Genomic DNA, 25,367 nt, shown 5'->3' with positions numbered 1-25,367 from the left:
ATGCCATAAATCCAATATGACACAGGCATGCTCTCAATTATCTGCACCCAGGTGATACAATGTAAGGAGTCCATTTTCCAACTCTGTGAATATTTTTAAATTTCTTAGTAATTTTAGTATGCAAAATCAATTTCATTAAATTATTGTAATTTAGGATTCAAGCTCCTTTCCTTGATACAAAGTTAAACAACTGCCTTACACACACACACACACATACACACACACACAAAGAACCAATGATTCACAATTGTCCTGCAAAATCATTTTATTTTCTATTGCACAAACATCTTTCTCAGGTAGTGTTACTAGAACAACCTGCTTATGAAGTTTTTATAGCTTGGGATAAATATAGTTGTTTTTAAAAAAAAAAAAAACTTCTATTATATGGAGTTGTGATATAAAAATGATTTATAGGCTATATTTTTCAGAAAGCATTTAGCTAGACTGTAATCCCGCTGAGAAAACTTTCCCATTTAAGTCTATGATATGGAATGAAAAGATAGGATTAAAAGTCTTCTGATCAAGAAGCTTGCGATCATCAAAGGAATGTTAGTCTCCACAGAGAGCCACCAGGATTTTTTCGTAATCTCCCTTGGTTTCATCCTGTTGGTTAAGAAATAGAGTATACTTAATACCACCTGAAATGGTAATCAACATAAGGTATTTTTAATTATAGAAGAATTAAGTATTTATAGATTAACAGGTATAGAACATATATCACAATATGCAAACTCCAGGATCTTTTATAATATTATTTAAGTAATATAATTAATATAGCAGATAAGTTATATTTGTTAATCAATTATTATATAAAAAACAATAGCTTTCAAGATTCAGATTATGTTGATATGCTGTATATTACAGCCATTATTTTCCAAGTATGAAATTTCACACAGAATTGAGTGAGCTTAACACACCATAATTTCATATCATAGTGAAGGCTAGCTGACTCACTCACCAGGGAGAAAGTGATAAGTCTATGATTTTCTCACCTTTCCTTGGTAGATTTAGTTATCCAGTTTAAGTGACAACTTAACTTGAAATAGTCATCTTTCAATCTTTCATTAAGTTTAAAAACCTTGACTTGTCTTTCTCTTTATTCTTAACATCATAATGAAAATTTAAACATGCATGTTTTAACACATTATGTGTAACAAAATTAAGGAAAACTTAGAAAATTAAGTTTCTAATCTCTGATCGATATTCATTGCAAAATAAATCACTATATCTCCCTACTAAAATATTTTGGTTGCTAAATTTATATATGGGAAACTAAGTATTTCCATGGCTACTGAAAAATCTGTGTCATTTTTCACTGGTCCAATCAAAGTTCAATTTACTTATAAATTACATATCCTAATATTACTAATTAATTTTACATATAAAATCCACAGATACGTAAATCACACTTTTCTCTCTGGAGAAGTTGCAAAGAGGACTGCCATTTGTGGAGGCAGCATTATGAAAATCACAACCTACCAGGATGGCTTGGCAGAGAGAGATACCATACAGCTTCTGGTAGCATGCTTTGATATCATTCATGTCGATTTCAGAACGGGAAACCATGATTCTGATCAAGGTCTTATGGCGAGTTCCAGAACCCTGTTTAAAAGCAGTGTTGGTAAATGTCATATTCAGAGCATACTCTTAATAAAGCAGGGGCAGGTCTGAATGTGAAGCTCTTTTGTTCATTCATTAAAACACCACACACACACACACACACACACACACCACACAGGTAGAAATAAAATAACAGGAACCCAACTGCCACATCAGCTGTATGTAAGAACTTTTACAACCTCCTCACTGTCTTCCATCATCCAGGCTTTTTTTTGTCTAAACTATTCAAAAATTACCAATAATGTGAACCTTCTAAATTGCAATCTGACCATTGAATCCATTTGTTTTAAACCCCCCATGGTCTTTGGCTGGTTTTAGGCTGAAAAGGAATCATTTTATCTGGGTTTACAATGCCTGCCTAATTCCACACCCTCCTCCACTCTGCACCAACGGCCTCATTACATTCATTATTAGAGTCATGCTAACTCCTCCCCTGGACCAACTTTTCCCTCCAGCTCTTCCACCGCTGCTCTCATCTAGTTAATTCCTATTCAAATATCAGGTCTTCGTTTAGCAGACAGCAAGTCTACATTGACTCCTCCTGCTCTTCTGTCATACTAGGTGTTCGTCCTTACCCACCTAGATAATTACCTGCCTAGATAGCAGCAGGCATGAGGTCTGGGACTCCACTGCCTACCACATGGGGGCACGATACCTGTCATGTATCATTTCAGAAGGACTCTTTCCATTAACTGAATGGTTAGCTCTCTCTCCCTCTCTCCCCCACTTTTTCTCTTAATACTTCCTTATTTTGGAGTTGTAAAGGATAAAAAAAAGACAACCTAATAACTTTTCACAATACCTGCATACAGGTGGCACCCTGATGCATGCTAGAGAATAAAGTTCAAGTGAAAAGTGGCTGAAGTGGGATTGCAAATCTATCTCAATAACACCTTCCACTTCTGTATTAAAATGACATTTTAAAATCTGAGAATGAAATATGAATCTAGGGCATGGATGATAGAATAATAAAAAAGGCAAGTGAAACTTAGAAAGGAGGAAATTATAAAACCCACAACCTTAGCAGAAGTAGGTTACTAAAATCACTCAATCAAAGAAAAGGTACAGAACTTTCTCTGCTGACTCAGGTTTTATGCAAACACCAAGAAAACCACAAATTATTGACAGGCTCACCTGATTACCTTAACTGTAAAAAAAAATACAACAAATCTGACAGAATTTTTTCCCAATAACTATGTGTATGGCCTCTTGCATTACATGGAACAATGATTCTTTTTAGTGGGGAGATATGAAAATAAGTGTGGTTTACAAACAATACGAAGTTTTCTGTTTTTCTCTCCACAAACAATAATTTCACCCCTCAGCGAAGCATGAAAATAGAATGTTATACCTTCATGGCCTGATGAAGCTTCTCGGCGAAGAACATCGGTTTGCTTGTGGCGCACTTCACTGCAAGACAAGCACACTTTAGTGGACACAGTCCCGCACGAGAAGACGCGTGTGAAAGTTTTACCAACCAGATTCCATTCTCCACTTCTCGAAGTTCCTCATCCCCCACTTAATAGGGGCTATTGGGCCTATAAAAAGCTTTCTCCAGACGGTGGTCTTGAGGAATCTTTTCACTGACAACATCACTATCTCCTCTATCTTAAATCCACTCAATGGCAACTTCCCTTGAAGTGGGGAAACTGGCAGGTGTTAAAAGTCATATGGGCATAGAGTAAATACTTTCTTCATGTCATAATAAGAATTTTTTTTTAAGGGAAATAGGACTTGCCTTCACAGATGAAACACGAACAGACAGCCATTAGTAATATTCTCTGGCTTGTTACTCAAAGTGTGATCCATAGACCAAACATACTGATACAAACTGGGAGCTTGTTAGAAATGCAGAATCTGAAGGCCCCACCGTGGACCTGCTTAATCAGAATCTGCATTTTCAGAAGATTTCCAGGAGATTCATGTGCACTTTCCTGTTTGAGAAGCACTGCTTTAGAACATAGGTTCCCAGGTCATCGGGAGAGCGTGGGACCCCTGTAAAGCCTTTTTATTCTGAAGACCTACTGAGCTAATCCCTCTGGATTTGTCCAAGATGACCCAAGCAGCAAGTGACAGACCATGATTTGAATCTGCATTTATTTATTTCCAAACCCCATGTTCTTAATGAGCACTCTGACTTTTCCCAAGCCATGCCCAGCCTGGTGGGTCACTTGGCATAAGTAAATGCTCAGAAAGTATTTCCCACTTGTCCACCTTTTGGAAAAATTATTATTTTATTAGAATATTATAAATATGACATTACATATTCAAATATTATATTAAACATATTACTTTAATATAACATTTTAATGTAATTATTAAGAAGGCATTATACAGCTTTAGCTAAATATTTATAGTCGTTATCTTCCACATTCCCTCTATATAAAACACAAGTTCATTATATCTTAGTTTTTTGCTTTTTTTAATTTTTCATTTTATTTTATTCATGTATTCCTTTATTTTTAAGGAGGCTCCACACCCAGCATACTGCCCAACCTGCGGCTTGAACTCATGACCCTGAGACCAAGACCTGAGGTGAGATGAAGAGTCAGGAGCTTAACCAACCGAGCCACCCAGGCACCCCTGTTTTTGTTGTTGTTGTTAACTGTGGGACAGCATTGACCGTTTCAAGTTAGAAAAGCCTTCCCCCTCCATGACTACATACCGATAGTCGTGAGGCATTTCTCAATGTCGCCTTTCATCTCCAGGTCCAGGACTTTGTTCATGTCGTGCTTACTGTACTTGCGGTACTTCTGGAACACTGAATATGAAATTTAAACTAAGAGAGGTACAAAGCATCCTGTTCTTTAGCAAACTAGCAAAATCAGGGTGACTGACGCAAAGCATTCCTTTGGATGACTGAATTTCAAAATACACATTTTAAAGCTAATCATTTAACCAGGCATATTTTGGATACTTCATCTCCTCCTAGGAATGTAACTCATGTGGCCATTTTAGGTGCTTCTGTATATTTTGGGGAAGTTTTCGCAAGTTCTGACATTTATTAGAACTGGCATGTGACTGACAACCATGACACTTAGTACTTCAGACCTAAATGCCATACCAAATGGATCTTCCCTTATAGAAAGATCTGTGCAGGAAATGTCTCTTATTTTTATCCTTAAAAATCAATGTGCTATTATGAGATAATGAACTTCAAGTTATCAGTAGGATGTCCCCCTTTGCCTTGGCTTCCAAAAGGTTCAGAGCCAAATCTAGTGCGTGAAAGACAGAACTCTTGTTGCTTTTTCATTTGGGAGCATCTCTGTGCTTTTATTTATTTATTTTTTTCACTTAGTCCTGAGTTTAATGTTTTTCTTCATTGTAATTTCATGTGTATATTTGTCACACCTATTACAAATATTTGGGGGGGGCGTAGAGATAGTCAGGATAATTAAATAGTGTTCTGCCTGCCAAAGTCACAAAGCGTGTTTCAACTCTTACAAAATGGTGGCTGTACAAAGTTGGACAGAAGCACAAATAGCAGTAAATGGTCAGGAGCACTACATCCACTTGGTATGAGTGACACTGAAGAAGGCTTGTCTCTCTCCTTTCTTTTATTTGCCCTCAAGAAAACTGCATCTACTATAAACAGTTTTCAGGAACTTTTTTTTTTCTTACCTTGGCGAAGATGGGGATAGGCTCTCGTGGTAAGGATAGTAATGAACACATTCACATCTGTCCCTTTTCTCCTTTCTCCTGCTTCATATAAAGCCTATCAAGAAATACAAACATAGGGGCACCTGAGTGGCTCAGTCGCTTGAGTGTCTGCCTTTGGCTCGGGTCGTGAATCTAGGGTCCTGGGATGGATCAAGCCGTCCATCGATCCCCTGGCTCATAGGACTCCCTGCTCATCCGGCACCCTGCCCAGGGGCTGCTTCTCTCTCCCCCTCTGCCACTCCCTGTGCTTGTGCATTCTTTCTCTCTCAAATAAATAAATAAATGAAATCTTAAAAAAGAAAAAAGGAACACAAACATAAACATCTGACTGTCTGCTGACTTGATATCTGCACAGGAATGTTAGATCTCTTCAGAGATTTTCTACGCAGCTCCTTCATGCGTGTCTAGTTCAATGCCAGTAGGCAATGCCAAGAACGCAGGTTCCTTAAAGAAAGGGACCTTAGTTTGTTTTCAAGTATCTTCCACAGTATGTCTCAAGGCAACCCTGCAAACAATAGAGACTGAATATATTTTTGCAGAATAAGTATTTGCTGTTATTAACTTGCTTTCAGATGATGCTTTATATCAAGACAACTCCATGGGATCCTCTAAAAAAAGTTTTTTTTACTCTTAATTGTTCAAAGTAACTAATACATCAGTAATACAAACATAACCTAGATCTTGAATTTTTGATATTAAAATTTCTGGATTCAGATTCTGACTCTGCAACTTAGTTGCTCTATACTCTTAGATAAATAATTTAACCTTATGAAACTGCAGACTTTCCTCTTTTGTAATTGGAAAAGATAATCCTCCCCTTATTATCACAAGCATGCTCTGTTAACTTTGAAATGTTAATTGCCGTCATCCTCCTGGGCCACACTAATCCATGTAGCTTCCATAAATATACATCTAGCAGCCCTGTTAGTCTTAAGATAGAAAGCAAATTCGGAAATGTCACAGGCAAATAAAAATCATTTTCTTATTATAGGCAATTATTCAAATACTGACTTTTGTATTTTTTTTATATGCTTACACAGTTTCTGTTAAAATGGCCCAACTTCTGATGGACATAAGGTATTTTGGACTTTGTAAGCAAACATCTGGAATGTATGCATTTACTCAACAGAAAGTTAATGAATGCCTTTTATGTGAAAGGTAGTGTACTGGCACTGTGAAGGGATATGGACACATGAGTTTCTATCCTACTGACTCCCTGTGAGGAATTTATAGATACAGTACTATCCCAAGAGGAAAGCATATGCAAGTAATAGTTGGGTATTTTGTTTGTTTGCTTCTTTTCTTTTTTTTTTACCTTTAACAGAAAATCCAGGCCCTAAAATGGCACAGTTTATCTAATATTGCCAATGAATCCATTGGCAATATAAAAATGCTGTATAAATAACCTCACCAAAACTATGTGCGTCAATATACTTGAAAGTATATAAATACATTATTACAATTTTTATAATTATAATATCTTTACTATAATGTCTTTACAATATACACTGAACGTCTATAAACCAGTCCATTGTTCACTGGTAAAAGAATGTTCGATGTGCTTGCCCACTCTTTCCACTTAACTTAAAAAATTATTCTTACCTTTTTTATACATGGTAAGATAAAAATTCAGAGTTTTCTCAACAAAATGATTCTTATGAATGACAAATCAAATTCTCATTCTTTTCTTTCCATCCTTGCCTACTTTGTGGACAATGAAATCTTTTAAAAACATAAAGACCACGTTTTTCTCTCTTGAGCTCTCCAAGCACAGGATGGGTGTGCATCGTTAAGGGAATAAATGCTAGGAGCCATCAGTCTCCAGAGGACCTCAGATTTGCTTTCACGTAGCTTTCACGTAGAGGTATCAAGCAGTAATCCCAGCTAACTCAGGACCCATCCGACATAGGAAAGTCGACTCCAGGAGTATTTGCAAGCACTTGCTTACCCTAGCATCTGTATCAGCCAAGTCGTCATTCAAGCCAAAATCCTCAGATCGGTCACCCTGAAAAAAATCCCATTCTCTGGTAAGTTGTTTTCTAGCATGTAATCACATGACTTGCTTAATTCCCTTAAAATCAGATAAATAATATTTTTTGAGAAAAAGAGACTCAAGTGCTTATTTCAAGGGAGAGAGAATCTCATTTTACTCTTCATAAAGGAAGAAGTATGTCCTGACCCAGAGGAGGTATACCTTAGCCAGAGAAAGCAGAGCATTCCGATAATCTCCAGATGTGTCTGAGGTGATATCTTTAGCCAGATCTCTCTTCAGTTCTGAGAAATGAGAAGACCGTATTTTGCAGTAAACTAGAGATAAATCGGCACCCTAGCAACTTGAATGCTGTCCGGTAACAGAGTGCCTGTGCCAGACCCATGCCCAACAATGAAGAAATATTATACACTGCAGAATCCCCAAAGCCCCATCATTAACATCCACATTCAATTTTAAGAAATGCGTTATCAGATTTAGTTTCCAACTGAGGTAACTTGGACGGTTGGGCATTGAAACGTACCTTCTCTATAGACTCTGTTAATTTCTCTGATCTCTTTGTTAGTTCTTGATACCAAAATTTCATCCAGAGTTTCTTCATCAGTTCCAAGGCCCTGAATTTAAAAAAAAGAAATGCAAGAAAAACTTTGTTCAAAAGCGTCTGCTAGTTTATGGGTCCCAGAATTCATTTGAACCTAGCATTTAGTAAATTCCCATAGTATTTAGTAAAAATCCACAATGTTTAATAATCACAATCAACTCTATTATATTGCTCTAAAAACAAAATGGGTTTAAAGCCATTACTTTGCACAAAGACACAAAAAGGGAAGTATAGAAATCCGTACAGTGACAGACAACACGAGGAGAATGAAAGTCATACAGCTGCCAACATCAACTTGTCATTCATTCTACTCACTTATTTTATTCCTGCTCACTTATTTCATTCCTAGTGCATGCCAGCACTAGGTAGAAGGATATAACAAGGACATATAAGGAGACTTGACCTATTCATTCTGCCGAGGAAAGGAATTTTGCTTCACCCAGGTTATTTACCTTCATGGCAGCACGAAGTTCATCAGCGTCAAACTGGGCTGGAGTTTTTAATAGCGCCAAGACAACTTCCTCGAGGTGACCAGAAAGGGCTTTCTTCAGAGCTTCATCCAGGGGCTAAAACAAAAAGATTAGAGTCAGGGCTTCCAATAATGGACATGCTGGGCGATATAGCAATATAGGGTTACCTAACCTTTAGGATCAAGATTTCTAAATCCAGCCATCTTTTAGATACAAAATATGGTATTTAGAATGTTACTTTTTTTTTTTTTTTTTTTTTAGACACAGAGTGATTACAATGCAATGTACTGCCTTCATTGTTAACTTGAAAAGGATTTTTTTAAGGTTTCCCTTGATCTTTTACAGGGGGAGGAAATCACAAATCTCAAAACGCAGGGGTTTGTGTATGGATAGAAACAGAAGTAAGAATGCCTTAAAAATAATGCATTAGTGATTTTCCAGGCTTTGGAGTTTGCACTGCTCAAATAAGCTCACATCAGATATTGGCTTTAGATCATTTTCTAACTGTACTCTTTAAAAAAAAAAAATGACCCATTTTTGGTATAAAAAATACAAAGCTTACTTTTAAAGTAGAATTATATAGATATACATTTAGACATCAAATTGCTGTTTTAAGTTTCAGCAAAAAACACATGTCAGTCTGAACACAATCCTTATTGCCAACACTTCTCTTGATATCTTTTATATTCAAGTTAAAGACTGGTCTCCATTAGAGACATCATCTGCAAAGAACGAAGACAGCTAATGTCTGAAACCAGAAGTTTGCTAGTATTGATTACAATCAAGAGGGTAAATACTGTAATCCTAGTCTTAGTTGTAAAGGGAACACAGTGTTAGAGACTGAAAAAACTAGCTTCAAAATTCATGCTTAGACATAAATGTAATTGAAACTGAGTATCGAAATTTCCCACTCCGACCTACCTTTCCTTTTTCCTGGAGATATGCTGCTTTGATCTGCTGACGCTGTGCGTTGTTCCTCTTAGTTAGAATGTCAATGATGGTTGCCTCATCCACACCTGGAAATAAAAGGCCACGAAGCTTTAAAAGCAATTTTCGTCATCATCCATAACTGACATAAAATAATTCATTACCAAGATGGTCCAAATGAAGTTCTAGAAAACTAAGAAACGTAAGTGACAGAAGCCTAGGACATAGAGGCAGTATTAAAAGGAAGCATTTCAGATGGCACTCCAGCCATTTGAAGGAGAAAGAAAGAGGAAATTGTTCCTGGCCCTCTGTGCTGCGCTGTTTGATCCCAACTGAAACCCTAAATGTGAGCAGAGTTGATTTCCGCATTGAGCTTCTGCTAGCAGTGAGCTGGTAAAAATATCAGTCATTGCAACCGAGAGTCTACTGATTTGACCAAATTTCCTAAGTGCTGAGAAAAGAAATACATCTTTGTTTGACAAAGAAATCTTTTTTATCTTCAAAATGAAACATACTTTTTCCACCGCATATGTCCCTTTTTTGATAGCCATTCAAATGGCCATTGTGAAACGTCCGGGAGGGGACTGTTTGGGGAAGACGTACTTACCTTTAACTGTTATCGCGTTATGCAAGGCAGCAACATCCGAGGATGGATTGAAGCTAGGATAGGGGCTCACTGCTGAGCCAGGACCGCCTTTGGATCCTTTCACAGTTTTCTGTGGATGAGAGAAAAATGGAGTCAGGTCCACTCACTCTCATTAGTTTCTATTCCGATATTTAACGAAGTTATTTTATGGTCACTTGACTTACAATGTATTCCTGCTCTTCATTTTCAATGAACCAGGCCTGTTTGAGGAATTCTGATACCATCGCCATTTTGAAAGAAGTATCTGGAAAGAAAACAGGTAGATGCTATAACAAAACACAAACTTACTATACATCTGTATCACCCTACTCTCTCACATACACAAGACGCAGAGTAGCCTTGACCTTACTTATGGATTACTTTAGGAGCATAACAAAATGCTAGATGTAAGCTTTTTACAAGGAGAGTCTTACCCTGGAACAGAAACCCATAGCCTCCGCTCAGACACTTGGCTCTTTCTTGGCATATTCAGTCCTAACCTTTAGGGGTCTTATGGTTCTACAAGTAAACATACAGGCTGAAGAGAGGGGTTGGTGATTTACTTCACTGATCTAAATTTATAGACCATCCACCAAGCACTGAGGGGCCAGAAAATATTGAAACAGCATCCTTGTGTCAGCGAGTGTGTGCTTCCTGTGCAAAAAGACAAAAGCTAAGAGGCTGTGCTGGATGATCTGAGCCTCTCTTGAAATGAGTCAAGATTAACCTGACAGAAAAGTTAAAGAGAACAAAACAGAGAGGAGGTTGTCCTATTTGGGACACGGAAAGAAATCTACCAAAGCAAGAAATATTGACAGAAGCCCAATCAAAGAAGTCTAAATGTATCTCCAAAGCTTTAGGAAAACATGAATGGATTTCTAAAAAGACAGCAGCATGATTCCTTTTATATTTCAGAAAGATCACTTATCCTGTATCATAGAGAATGGCTAAGAGATGGGCAGGATGAAAGATTGGAGACTGCTTGTAGACCTTTAGAGAATCTGTGTAGGATTGGTGAGGGCTTAAAGAAAAGTAATGGCTAGAGAAAGAGCATAAAGTTTTACATTTATGAGGTAAAAACCATCTGTGGCAGTCTGCTGTCTGTCTCAAAATTCAGATTCAGACTCAAAATGTTAAAGATGTTTGATAAAGATTCAGAAATACCATCTGAATATGGTATTTCTCCCTCAAATAATTCAGTTTCCTTTTCCATTCCTTGATATAAGATTATTTCAGTACTTGGAGTAATTGCTATACTCACATTGCTTCCTAGTTGAGCTGTCCTAAATACTAGTTCATATTTTCCCACCCAACACAAAAAAACCCTCCGATTTTGTAACGGGTTCTTTGTTCTCACAGGAAGCACCAGGGTAAAGGTTGCAACATAGATGCCCCCTTTTGGCAAACTCTATCTTGAAATTTTTTGAATGGCTATCATGGATCAGCAGCATTTTTATTTAATCAGTCATGTATATTTTTAAGATCTGAAGCGTGTTTGAAACCTAACGTGTTCCCTGTTTTATCTACAAAAGAAGCTACCAGTGATCCTTTTTGTCTGGGGATGTGTTTTTAGGAGTCCATGTTTAAGGTCGATGTATCTCTCCATACCCTTTTGTTTATCCCTCTAGAGACTATGACCGTGAATACATCTGAAAGAGTTTGGAAGGGTAATCTCAGTAGTTTTAAATTCTTGATATGAAGGTCAGTGACTCATGAGGAATAAGACTCATAACCTGATCCCTGAACAGCATGTTCAGACAAAGTATTTCAGCCACACCTGCTGAAAAATAACCTCAGTTTCAAGTAATGAGATTAAATACGTGAGGGAAATCATATCTAAAGCAGAAACTATCTCCACTTAATTATCAGGGGATTGTTCAAATTACTATTCTGTCATCTGTGAGAAGAACCAATATATTGTGCATTCATTTAAAGTAATCTCCTCCCCACCCCCCAGCAACTGATAAATTTGAAGTTATTTCCTGAGGTAAAGTCATGATATACAATTTTGCACGAGGTTTTAGTTCCCATTACAGTCGTAATCTGGTGCAATTGCTGTTGGCACGGGTAGTTTCATTTTCCAGTTATTTAGTTGGCGCATCCAGAACGTCTAGCAATTTCTGGCAAGGTTTCTGGTAGTTGAAATTCCCATTTTTATAATCTCATCTATGCCCTTCATAAAGTAGAAGCCTCAAAATGAGTGATGCGATTGGTCACTTAGAAAAGTATTTTCCCATCAGCAAAATAAGCATTCCAGTATTTCCACTCTTTTCAATTAGAAAACCAAACAGAACAAAAACTTCAAAAGAGACCAGAGACTAAGAATACTGTCAAATATAATTTTAAAAATGGATCTCACAACTTCAAAATAATTTTTATGAAAACTTCACTCTCCATTTTTTCACTTCTAAAAAATGCTCACATAATGCATCAATTTCTTTACATAACACAGAACAACAAAAATAAAGGGACTGAATAATTTATATGACACAACAGAGTCTACAGAGGAGACAGCTTTGTAACATATCTTCTGAGTTCCTAGATCTTGTCATCTGAAACAATTTGGATAGTCTAAAATCATGGCCTAGAGAAGAAAAGTAGTCTGAAGAGACGATCTCAGAAAGGCAATGAGAGGAAAATAGAATCTCAATCCAGCCAAATAATAGCTACTAGATCTTAGCTTAAAAGCACAGGAATAGTGGCAGGATATAAGAAACTGCCCTGAAGGAAAGAGATTTTATCATGTACTAATAGTTAATTGCTTAATGTCAACTGCATATATTAGTAGAAATCTTTAACAGTTGCAACATAACCTTGCAAATACCACAGCAGAAGTATTTTGGCCAAAAAAAAAAAAAAAAGGCAGGGAGTGGGGCACCTTGGTGGCTTAATCGATTAAGCCTCCAACTCTTGATTTCTGCTTCTGTGGAGATCTCAGGGTTGGATGGTGCCCCCATCAGGCTCCACACTGGGTGTGGAACCTGCTAAAGATTCTCTCTCTCCCTCTGCCCCTCCCTCAGTCTGCCCCCCTACACCTTTATTTCTCCCCCCGACCAGCGCACACATTCCCTAAAAACAAAAAATTTTTTGGCCAAATTGAATGGCTAAATCATTCTGTCTCTTCAGTAATTACCCTCTGCATAAAAACCAGCATTAACCTATTCAATAATAGAAAGACAACACTTGGCTTAACTATAGATAAATAATATATACAAACATATTTTATAGACTGCTACATGTTATACAAATATCAGATACCATTACTATTCAGAGAATAATTTGACCTAGAAAATAGAACCGTACAGTTCAAAAAGTAAACTAGATAATTCTATGACTTCACAAAAGATTTTATTTTTTCTGTTTTTTTTTTAGTTGCAGTGTTTATAGTAGGTAATTAAGAGCTTATTTTATTAATATACCTTGGCTCCATGTGTATATATATATATATATATATATATATATATATATAAAATCTGGCTACTAATGAGCTCTGAAACCAAGTTTATCTCAGCTCTTAACAGCATCTAATTTGAAGATGAAATTGGTCATTTATAGATAGGTTGACCTATATGGAAATTAATATTTCAGAGTTTCTTCTAAATGTGTTTGTGAACGTGCACTGCCAACCAATCTCATTTATCTGTACATAAATGTGTAACTTTCTAGAGATGAGTCTTTTTTTGTATATTTATGTTTCAGAAGAGTGATCTTCCTCATTCAGCAAGGAATTAAAGAGGGTAAGACACATAAAAATATATTAGGTAGAATGCAGGATCCATGCTTGCTAAACTAGAAGATAAAGGCATTCCAGAAATGGGTACATTAGTAATTGCACCAACTCAAAATTTTGAGAAACTAAGGCTTGTATCAGTTTCCTGATTTTTTAAAAACTGCACTATTGTTGTGTCCTTGTTTTTTTTTAATATATAGAGACAGAAGTCATTTAGAGGCATAGGCACATCATATCTGTTGTGTTCTCTCAAATGTTCCAGAAAAAAATACATTGAGAGGGTGGAAGGGGGAAGAGGATAAAACAAATGTGGCATATTAGCAACTGGGGGATCTGGGTATAAAGGCTATGGTAATTCTGTGCAATATTCTTGCAACTCTTCTGAATGATTAAAATGATTACAAAAAGTGTTTGTTTGCTGTTGTTAATCACAATTTCAATCTCTCTTGGCCTCATGAAAGACCACTTACTTCCAAGATCTGACAGAAGCTGAGTTTTGTGGCCTCTCATGCCTTCCTAGTATGATCTAGAATGATCAGTTATACAGCAGCTAATCCTTGCATCGGACAACTCCCTTATTCCTATTTTCTACCTGGGAAAAATGGTGTGATTTCCTGGCAGTGTTTTAGACGGAAGTGGCAAGCATTAAGTCATACATAAATTCATGCCTTCTGATTATATATTCTTTTAAACTAATGACCAAAAGACAGTGGCAGCAATGTTATTTTTAAATAGCTCACACTTGAGAATCAAATTCATTAACAGTGAAACCATGGAGACTGGGGCAGGGTTCGCCCTAGCCCTCGGGTGTTTATTTTTTCAATGATTTGGCTTGTATACTCCGTGTTTCCCTTGAACGTACATTTCACAAAGCTTTTCCACACCTACCCGTGTGAGAGAAGGCAATTAGACTATACAACAGCATGACTTACAAGAACCACTTTACAAAACGTAGTCTCATGAATGTTTTGCTTCTGGGTCTTTGGACAGGGTTATCTGGAATACCATTTCTTCCTCCATATTCTCTCTCCTATGCCAAAATGTTGCTTCTAAAAGGACTCAGCATAGATGTCCTCACATCCTCCGGAAATCTTTCCTTGGTTCAACACTCAGCTGGATGAGTTTCTGTGTTCTCCCAAGGCTTCTTCCTTTAGTGCACTAGCCCCTACCATTCTGGATAATTACCTTCTATTGACCTATATGTATTCCCCAGTAGCACTACCATGAGAGCAGAGCTAACCCACTATTCATTAGGTTGCTTCAATCCCTGGATTTCACTATGGTAATAAGTGTTATTGAATGAATCAGCAGTGTACCAGTGCTAATTACTCAGGAAACATATCCATACATTTAACAAATGTTTTCCCATAACTAGAGGATATAAAAATAAGAATTGAGGAGTGCTGAACCCTATTTTGATTCTCTTTAACGGACTGTATGGCCTCAAGAAAACATTTAATTTCTCCAGGGGTCTTCATTAGTAAAAGTAAGCATATTGGAACAAACAGTATCTAAAATGCTTGAGATCTCTGAAGTGTCTACTTAAATTTCACCTCAAGTGGATGGAGGTGGAGAAAATTAGCATAATTAAGGAAGATATTATATAAATTGTATCTGTTCTGATCTTTCTGATAAAATCTTATCCCATTTTAAAGAAAAATGAACTCATTTACTCTAAAAACCACTTTGGGTTTAATCACGGAAAAATAATAGTTCCATTGGTTTAGCTGTTTAGCTCTGATTTCAAATACAACTCTACGGTCTAGAGAGGATTAAGAACAACCAACTCAGCAAACTAAGGTCATACACAGAAATTAACCTTTGCAGATCTTCTGATCGAGATGGTACTTAAGAAGCACGAAACTCTGAATAATGTTATGAACTGTTTTGTCCACATCAGTCTGGTGTTGGCTGGCTGCCTCCTGTGGTTGGGCCTGAGGCCAGGGTGGTATCGTAACTTCTGGAGAGGAGGCCCTTTCAGAATCAGGAAACCAGCACTTCACCACATCTGAATCATCTTACAATGTGCCTTCTCTTCCAGCTACCAAAGTAACATTCTGGGGTGCAGAGGGGAATATTCTTTTTTCAAAGTCCATGTGTAATTTTAGACATAAACAGGGCAAGAAAAAGCACACCTTTCTTAATCAAGCTAGCATTAAAAAGTGAGACATCAGGACATTTAATTTAACATTCGAAATGGGCTAAGAGAAAAGGTCTTGGAGGAACTCTTGTAATGAACTCTAGCTAGCTATATTATGATTCAAATTCTCTCACTTCTGCAAATATATCCAACAGCAGTTAAAAACTCTGCTTTAGATCTGCTTTGTGCTTTTCTGGGGAGTTTTATGGCCATAAGTTCTCATTCACAATCTAGATGCTACTAAACAGAATAATTTCTGGAGGACCCAGCTGGCATTCACAGGAAGAACTTAATCTGACACCACCCAGGAAATAGTTCCCTTCCCCTTAGGTTTTCAAAGCAGCACTGGAAAAGCCTGTCTGTGACACAGACTACAGAATGTGGCCACACCCTCTTTAAATGAAATGATTAACAAGCGGATCCTCTTATTTATTTATGCTGCAAGAATAAACATAACGTAATTTCAAATGTTAATTACAAAGGGAATGATTATCACTGAGGTCGGAGTCTGTTTGATTCTTACCAAAAAAGAAAATTAAGAAATCCTGCTATTTTGAAATGGTTTCCTGAAACCCAGCTCTGGCACTTCTGCTTTTCTGTGCTAACTGCCCATAAGTATCCAACCTCCATCATGATTTCCATGTAAGACTCGCACAGCTCTTGGAAATGTATAACTCGTGGGAGGAAAACACATTCTTTCCATTTTTTTTCCATGCTAACTCATCAACACTACAATAAGCCAGTATTAAGCAAACGGTCCATATTTGTAAAACTGCATTTCTTAAGTAAAATGAAACATTACGATTTTGTGGTTTCCAAAATATAAATACCCAATGCGATTTTACAGAAAGACTTATCAAAACATAACGAAATGCAGGCAGCCATAAACCTTGGAGAAGCAGTAACCTGTAACATCAGGATGGAAAAAGTTTTCCAAACAATCAAAACTAACTAAAAAGGAAACTAAGACTTACCCTTTTTCCCCGACTTCTTCCAAAGCAGTGAAGAGAGATTCGCCTGTGAACGTTTCCTACTAGAAGTGAAGCCTTGTGCTTCTGATTTTATGGAGTTCGAAAGGGGACCACACCTAGCAACCAGAAGTTAGTAATTGGTTGCCCTTTGTTTGAAATGTGTGGCTCAGCCTCCTCTGAAACAAAGTGAAACAAGTCTTGCAAAACTATTCACTAAACCAACTCCTAGCTGACAGCACAAAGGGAAAAAAACCCGGAAGGACAGATTTTTTTTTTTCTTTTTCCTCTTTAGTTTGCACTACTTTTTCCAGAAAAAAATAGAATGCAGTAGGTTTTCAAGAACACAGGACTGTCTACCCCAATCCTGTTACCAATGATTGGCACCCTTCTTTAAACAGATTGTGAAATGAAAAATGTATAAACTTCAATATAAACCCAAGAAAACCCTTTCAGCTTGAATCCCCAGCTCCATCACTTATTACTATGTGATCTTGGGGACATAGTTAATTTCCCTGAACCTATTTCTACTTTTTGTAAAATAGGGATAAAATTATCCAGGCTGTCTAAACAGTAGAATTCTTGTGACAATTGAGAAATAATATATTTTTTGTACATTTTAACATCATGCAGTGCTGATTACCTTTTATTTATATATATATTTTAAAGATTTTATTTATTTATTTGACAGAGATCACAAGTAGGCAGAGAGGCAGGCAGAGAGACAGGAGGAAGCAGGCTCCGCGCTGAGCAGAGAGCCCGATGCGGGGCTTGATCCCAGGACCCTGGGATCACGACCTGAGCCTAAGGCAAAGGCTTTAACCCACTGAGCCACCCAGGCAACCCCATTTTATCTATATTTTACCAGCATTTTCCTGCCTTAAAATAAAAGATTTCTTGGAGCATCTGGGTGGCTCAGTTGATTGAGCATCTAATTCTTAACCTCAGCTCAGTTCTTGATCTCAGGATTGTGAGTTTAAGCTCTCCATTGGGCTCTGCACTGGGCATGGAGCCTACTTAAAAACAAAACAAAACAAAATTAAATTAAATTAAATAAATACTTATTGTGCTTGCATATAGCTTATAGATATAAATTAGAAATATAAAAGAAATAAAGCTCCAGATCATCCCAAAATTGTAAACAAAATCAATGCTAGAAATATGATCATTATGACATTCAAAAAAGGTATTGGCCTTTGAAGAAGGCCTATTTACAGTTATTTATATAGAATGAGTGTTACAGATAGACATGCATACATCCTTGACATTCTAGAGTAGTTGAACATAAACCAGATAACTAGAACTGTAAAGTGAAAGGATTAATAAAGCTATTACAAAACAGGTGCCTTAAGAAACTTCCTACTTGACACAAAGAAAGGAAATTTGTTTTGGTAGCCTCGGTGGTGATTCAATTTTATTCTTCACAAAACCTAACAAAATTTTATGTATTTCCATTGAACTATGTAGAGGTATAAACTCTTTCATAGTGTGTGGTTCAGTTTATGGGACATTTTAGTGGTTTGTTCTTTTCCCTCTTTTCCTCATAGACATTTCAGGTAATTATATATACGCTACTATATGTGTGTGAGTGTGTGTGTTTGTGTGTGTGTGTGTGTAAGCTTTACAAAAATCAATGAAAATGCTTTCTTAATATCATCAGTTTTTAAATTCTCAATGCTAATTTCAATGAAGTCAACATATCCTGACGTAGGATGATCAGCTAATCTAAATATTTGAGAAAATGCCAATTTATATCTTTGGCACCCAGCATAAGTATGTGTTGAATGAATTAATTAGCTACTACCTAATTAATTGTTTCATATTATTGCGTTACATTTTGACAGACACAGACCAGCTTTCTAATAATACAGTAGCATAAGTCCAGAGGAATTGTTTTATCTCCCTGGATTTGTAAGGTACTGGCTGACCTTTATAGCAACAATAAATGTGGCCCTTGTGGAAGAATTGAGAACAAAAAGTTAGAAGAAATTTTTTTTCAAAGTTAACTTTCAGCTATAACTCTAAAAGCAAGTGAAATTCCCAAATATAAAAAGTAAAGAAGTCTCTAATCATATGGGAATATTGGTGTTAGTAATCTGTTGGAAACTTCCTCCACCCACATAATCAAGTGGATTTGTGGAAATAAAAGAAAGCATAGCATATGTTATCATTAACAGCTGAGGGATAATCAGGAGTTAAATGTTTTCTGCATTTGAAATGCCACATACTGCAACCTTGGAGACATGACTCACTACTCCTGCTGCTTTTATAAGATGAGTCACCAGCTCCAGTTACTTTACTGAGAGAGACACCAAAAAGTAAAGGAAGAGAAGAAAAGAAAAGAGAAAAAAAGATCGTTAAAAGCAACCACTATGTGTTACATTTTCACAGCCTATTTATTTCTGCTCCTTTAGGAGTAGGCCTGATAGGGAAGAGGAAGCAAAACAATGAGACAACATATGGTGTCTCTCACACACATTATGTGTTAACAGAGCAAAAGTATATGCCTAAGACTCCACCAGCAAAAGATCTGGTTTACTAAGGGATTTCCTCGCACCCCTTTATGTTAGGGTCTGTTCAATGCATTACTTCTCATATGGAGAAAGACGTATATTCAGAATCACCAAGAAGAGCATTTCACTCATCCCAAACTTTATCCACATCCAGGCTTCCTCACTCCTGCTGTCCACAGTCCATGGAAACATTGCTTTAGTTGGCATTTAAAATGTGTTCACGGGTTAAAACATTTTGAGATATAATGTTCTAAATGGGTTTTCCCTTTACCTCTGGATATATCAATAGTCAATTATCATACGTGCACACACAGACTGAGTTACTGGGGTGATGATGATGATGGTTAATACTCAGTTATTCCCAACATCACATGCAACAGAAAAAATATATACACTTTTTAAATTTTACCTGCTCAAGGTAATGAGGTCGTCACATGGATAGTGAAGTTCAAATGAGTGCATCTTTATTGGACCTCACTTAAGGAAAAATAGACAAAGTTAGCTGTATAGAACAAGTGGAGGGAACTTTGTTTTCTTAACATCAGTGTGGGAGGCTGAGAATGTGACGGATTAATATTTGATAAGTTTATCTTGCTAAGGATTCAGCAAGAAAAAATGAAAGGAATCACCCTGCCTCCCCCGCAAAGTAAACCATGATTGGAATTCCTGAGATTGGAATTTCCTTATCCCAATGGACTTTGGAAAGAAAAAGAAATTTCTCAGTAGGTCAGGTCCCAGCAAGACAATTTTTGGGGTTTTGAATATCCAGGCACATCTGTAGCAGTGTGTTTCAATGTCTAGGTCAAAATCATTAGTAGAGTATGAAGTCGATTTACTATGTACTGACTGACCAAGATTTAAAAAAAAAAAATAGGAGAGACTAGATGAAAAGGAAAATCATGGAAACTATCAGAGTGTTCCATATATTATAAAGTAAATACCATTTTATGAACACTTAGCTTATGTGATATGTGTATATATTTATGAGTGCCCGATGTAAAGATATAAATGTATTCCGACTGAATGTTATGTTGTGTTTTAAAAAGCTTGAAAAAGATTGAAGATGAGGAGTGAAGTACACATACCCAAGAAAAGTAGAAAATATTGTGTCTTCCTATTATATAATCGAGAGAATACAATTATATCATAAGGAGTTATGTATACTAATGAAGATTGAAATATCACTTGTATTATCCATAAAATGAAACAACCCAGTTATCTATCAGTAGAGAAATTATCCAAAAAAATGATATAAGAGGAACAAACTAGATTAATAACCTTGAATCCATGCTAAAAATATAATGTTAATCAAAAAGAGCAGTATCCTCTGAAGAAAATGATTTAAACATCAAAACAATAGTATATATTTTAGAAATGCTCACATATGAAACATTACAATAGTGTGATTGAGAAGGACAATTACAGACTCTGGGTAAAGGTTAACCCCAAGGAGAAAGGAAGGTGAAAGCCAAAGAGTATGGGTTTTTCGGGTTTTTCACCATACGTACATCTTTTTTTTTTTTTTTAAGCATTCTGAAATAAGTAGCATTTGTTAAACTTAAGTGTTGGATACAAAGGCGGTTATAATGGTCTTCTTTTGTTACTTTTATATGCTTAAAAATTTCAAAATTGTATGTTTAAAGGAATCAGACATTGTGTCGAGTGTTCCGTCCAATGTCCTATTTGTGAGATCCAGCCACGTTATCGCAGATATTATTATTGTTTGTGTATGTGTGTATAGATATACACACACACATATATATGTATATATGGCTTTTCATTATTTTCATTGTCCTATGGCATCCTGTTGTATAACTATATCACTATATTTTTATCTTTTTATCTAGTCAAATATTGGATGTTTCTAATTTCTGGCTACTACAAACATACGGCTGTAAGTATTTTGTGCGTTTCTTCCGATCCTTTTGCTAGTTGCACGGGGTATGTATACATTCAGCGTTAGTCAGGACTGCCACATAGTTTCCCAAAGTTGTGTCAACGTACGTTCCAACGCAGCAGTAAAGGAGAAATCCAGTCGTTCTTTAGCCTTCTCAGTGTTCGACATTGTCCGTTCACTTCAGCAACTCTGGTGTTATGAAGTAGTATTACCTTAGAGTTTTAATTTACCATTCTCCATGACTAATGAAATTGAGCATTTTTTTATGTTGGTTATATGTTATATATATATATCCAATAACCAACTTATATGTTGGTTATTGGATATTCTTTTTTTGGACTGCCTATTCAAGTTTTTGGCCCATTCTTCTAATGGACCATCCTCCTATTCCTTATTGATTTGTAGAAATTGTTTTCATTTTTTTTTCATTCTCTGTACAATGTTCACAAACAGGCAAAACTTTCTACTTCAATTTTTAATATTTTAAATTTAAATAAATTTACTTACACACACCTCATATGCACAAAATAATTGGTCTGATCTAAGGGAGTAATCGAAAGATTCTTAGTCATGGGAGAAACATGGGTTTCGACTTCTCTAAAGCAGATAGTCGACTTGAATCTGCTCGTATACATTTGTGTTAGCATGACCACAGCAACGGTTGACATTGGGGCATTAATTCAGGTCCCACTACTAAGCTGGTCATCAGCAGTTGAGATCATTGGGAAAAAGAACAAGGTGGTCCCATTTCCCATTTCACTAGATTTTCTGAAACTTCGTATTCTGGTACGACCTAAGTAAAAAGAAAAGGTACTGAAAACTCATTTATGTTGGGCTTACTGCTATGCTCCTGGTGTGAGTTTGGAGGTAAAGGCTAATTTTATTTATAACTTAGATGAATGCTACATTTTTTCTGTTTTATTGTGATAATTCCAATGTCCACCAAACAAAAACAGCTAACATACTTAGGCTTGGGTCTCTCTGCCTTTCTATATTTTCTTCTGTAGTTGAGAAATCTTAGAGAAGACAGAAACTCAGACTCAGTGGTGGCTTAGTATCTATTCCTGTGTGACTGAGGAAAAGTCAGTAGATGATTTGGTGAGTCATTTCTGACACTTCCATCCACAGGATCATGCTAGAATTAGTGACTTGATGTTGCACAAATCTGTCTTATCTTTGCATATAGAATCCTCCTTCCTCTCTTTTTATCCTAAAAAATAAGAGAGAGAGAGAGTATAACACTGTCACATTGGCTGTTGTAACTAATTTTATTCCAATAAATTTTCAAGACGTTTTGGAGGAGGAAAATTATGTGTGTTAAGATCAGGAGGTCAAACTCTGTTTTCTAAGCTCAAGGAAAGCAATGGAGCTATTTAAAGCCAAAGTTGGGAAATTTCAGGTTTCCTAATGCCAGTTTAACTACCACACATTTTGTACACAGATCCTTCTATAACTCTTGGTACTTTGTGCCATCACAGTGATTTTCCCTTCTGTGTCAACACACTTGGAGCAAAACCTTTCGGTGGCAAAAGAAAAAAGTAGGAACTCATTGCATAACAATATTTGTATGAGCAATAGATACTTCTCAACTCAAAAGCCCAACTGACAAGACGCTCATTCATTGCTGGTAGGAATACCAAATGGCACAGCTTTTTAGGAGATAGCCTGTCAGTTTCCAAGATCTTTTATAACCCAGCAATTGCACTCCTAGATATGTACTCAAATGACTTGGGAAATTTATGTCCACACAGAAACCTGCACAAAAATGATTCTAGCAGTTTTATTTACAAATGCCAAAAACTGGAAGCAACTGAGATGTCCTTCAAGAGGTGAACAGGTGAACAAACCCTTGTATGTCCACACAATGGAATTTTATTCAACGATAAAATCAGGTGTTAATCCCGTCGAAGACATGAAAAAATCTTAAATACATATTGCTAAATGACATAAGGGGTTTGAGAAGGCTCTATACTCTAGGATTCCGACTACATGACTTTCTCGAAATGCAAACTGTAGAGACAGCAGAGAGATTCATAACTACCAGGGGTAAGGAGGAGGGGAGAGGGACGAGTAGGTGGATTTTTAGGGGGGGAAATTCTTTTGCGTGATACTATAATGTTACATGCATGACACTATGTGCTTGGCAAAATCTACAGAACTGTACAGCATGGAAAGTAAACCCTAATGTAAAAGTAGGGCATTAGTCAATAATAATGTATCAATGTTGGTTCACCAGTTATAACAAATGCACCAGACAAATGCAAGATATTCATAGTAGAGGACACTGAGGGGCACCTGAGTGGCTCAGCCAGTTAAGCATCCACCTTCAGCTCAGGTCATGATCCTGAGGCCCTGGGATCGAGCCCTGCACTGGGCTCCCCTCTCAGCCGGGAGCATGCTTCTCCCTCTCCCTCTGCCCTTCCCCCTGCTTGTGTGTATGCTCACTCTCTCTAATAAATAAATTTTAAAAACTTCTAAAAAAGTAAAATAATAGAGGACACCAAGGCCAGTGGTAGAGGGAATAGAACTCTCTGTACTTTCCATTATTCTGTAAATCTCGAATTTCTCTATACATGACATTATATGGATAAGAGTTTTGGAAGCATCTTGGAGAAAAAGTGGCTTGAGAAGAGCCTAGGAGCTGAGAATGTGGGGGAAAGTGTTGGCGACTCTTAGATATACACATATACTTGCATAACATGCTGGGAAGATGGGGAGAAACAAGATCTTAATTGTGAAGTAGAATTAGAAAATCTTAATATATTTTTAATTGAAAATATAAAAAATCATTAAAAGGAAAGAATTGGAGTAACAGGGGAAACAGGATACTGAAGAGAACAAGCTTTCAGAAGCTTTTGCAGAGACGGAGATCTGGTACAGAGCAAGAGTTACTACCCTTTGGGATGAGGGATATCTCTTCCACAGAGAAACTCCTCGTAGCCTCCTTTTTTGATCATTTGATGGGAGAAAAAAGAGGAACACTGAGTCCTTGGGTAGAACAAATGTAGTCCTACGAGGGGCAGAGACAGAGAAGTAGTGGCAAGAAACCTCACCTATGTTCAGAGGGAAGACAATACAAAGACACAGGGAGAGGATAGCCATCTACAAAGAAAGAGCATTTTGGAACAAGTCCGTGTCTCATGGCCCTCAGAAAAAACCAACCTCGCCAATACCTTGATCTTCGAACTTCTAGCCTCCAAAACTGTGAGAAATTAAATTTCTGTTTAAAGTCTATAAATTTCTATTACAGACTCATTTAACCAAATACATGCTTGATTAAATGCCCTCGTATAGACTTAAAGCCCCACTAGCATATGATTAATAATTTTTTTCCTTGTAGAAAATTCAGTGAATTAGCAAATTCTGAGTGTTCGGTATTGTTTTTTGTAATTCCTGCTAAATCTATGAGCCCAGGGGCACCTGGGTGGCTCAATGGGTTAAAGCCTCTGCCTTCAGCTCAGGTCATGATCCCAGGGCCCTGGGATTGAGCCCCGCATTGGGCTTTCTGCTCAGCAGGGAACCTGCTTCCCTTCCTCTCTCTCTGCCTGCCTCTCTGCCTACTTGTGATCTCTGTCTTTCAAATAAATAAATAAAATCTTTAAAAAAAAAAATCTATGAGCCCAGTGTCCAGAGATAAATTATACATATATTATAATGGAGATAAAATGTAATGTTTAATGGATTTCTGTGAGAAATTTCTCTTTGTTTGGAAAATATTGCTACTTGCCTCTTACTTAATCCTTTCCAGTGACCCTCCCTCCTTGATGTAGCAGAGTTGAGACTAGAGATTCTTATGGTCGTAAGGAAGGCAAAGGGTGGCTCAGAATGCCTCCCTCATGAAGCCATTGCCTTGTCATGACTATAGAATTATAGCTAAAGATCAACAAATCCTTTAGTGTGCATCCCCAAGAATGTGAGGTCCAGAAACTTCTTACAGTTGAAAAGAAATTTATCTCACTGATGAAAAGATAAATTTTGTTTGCACTATTTTAGATTTAAAAAAAATAGCTGGACAGTAAGATAAACTTTTGACTGATCATTATCTCCTAGTGTCCTGAAGTATTGATATTATAAAAAATAAAAATATCTTGTCTACAGCAAATGGTTATCTCTAATTTTGACAAAGTCCTAAACAACCTCTTTCACTTCCCTGTTGCAAGACAGATGTAACTTAGTTTGATGGTAACAGATAATGCTTGGGTTTTACAACAACACACCACCTTTTT

The 25,367-nt window shown here is 36.8% G+C and overlaps 1 protein-coding gene across 2 annotated transcripts; it reads right to left on the bottom strand.

Annotated features, from left to right (window-relative positions):
• Positions 1-366: 366 nt before the first annotated feature.
• ANXA1 (annexin A1) lies at positions 367-25,367 on the bottom strand. 2 transcript variants are annotated; one of them, XM_032866637.1, is made up of 13 exons: positions 25,362-25,367; positions 10,079-10,158; positions 9,876-9,984; positions 9,263-9,357; positions 8,324-8,437; positions 7,794-7,884; positions 7,475-7,554; positions 7,229-7,285; positions 5,242-5,335; positions 4,286-4,381; positions 2,972-3,030; positions 1,480-1,602; positions 367-603 (listed from the first exon to the last, which is right to left on the bottom strand). In XM_032866637.1, the coding sequence occupies exons 2-13, from the start codon at positions 10,142-10,144 to the stop codon at positions 550-552; spliced, it is 1,038 nt and encodes a 345-aa protein (XP_032722528.1). In that variant the 5' UTR covers positions 10,145-10,158; positions 25,362-25,367; the 3' UTR covers positions 367-549. The 2 variants fall into 2 exon arrangements, with proteins under 2 accessions (XP_032722528.1, XP_032722527.1); XM_032866636.1 differs by lacking the exon at positions 25,362-25,367 and adding an exon at positions 16,738-16,922.

This window comes from Lontra canadensis, unplaced genomic scaffold, assembly GCF_010015895.1.
Source record: "Lontra canadensis isolate GAN:19392208 unplaced genomic scaffold, GSC_riverotter_1.0 scaffold31, whole genome shotgun sequence".
NCBI classification, from domain to species: domain Eukaryota; kingdom Metazoa; phylum Chordata; class Mammalia; order Carnivora; family Mustelidae; genus Lontra; species Lontra canadensis.
This window is presented reverse-complemented; position numbering and strand designations above follow the sequence as displayed.

What these genes read in the sequence shown, in the direction of transcription:
- ANXA1 (XM_032866637.1), bottom strand. Translation starts at nt 10,144, where the DNA reads ATGGCGATGGTATCAGAATTCCTCAAACAGGCCTGGTTCATTGAAAAT. An exon ending in TAACAGAGTCTATAGAGAAG is followed by an intron (nt 7,555 to 7,793) that starts GTACGTTTCAAT and finishes CTCATTTCTCAG; the next exon opens with AACTGAAGAGAGATCTGGCT. An exon ending in CTCTGCTTTCTCTGGCTAAG is followed by an intron (nt 7,286 to 7,474) that starts GTATACCTCCTC and finishes GATTTTTTTCAG; the next exon opens with GGTGACCGATCTGAGGATTT.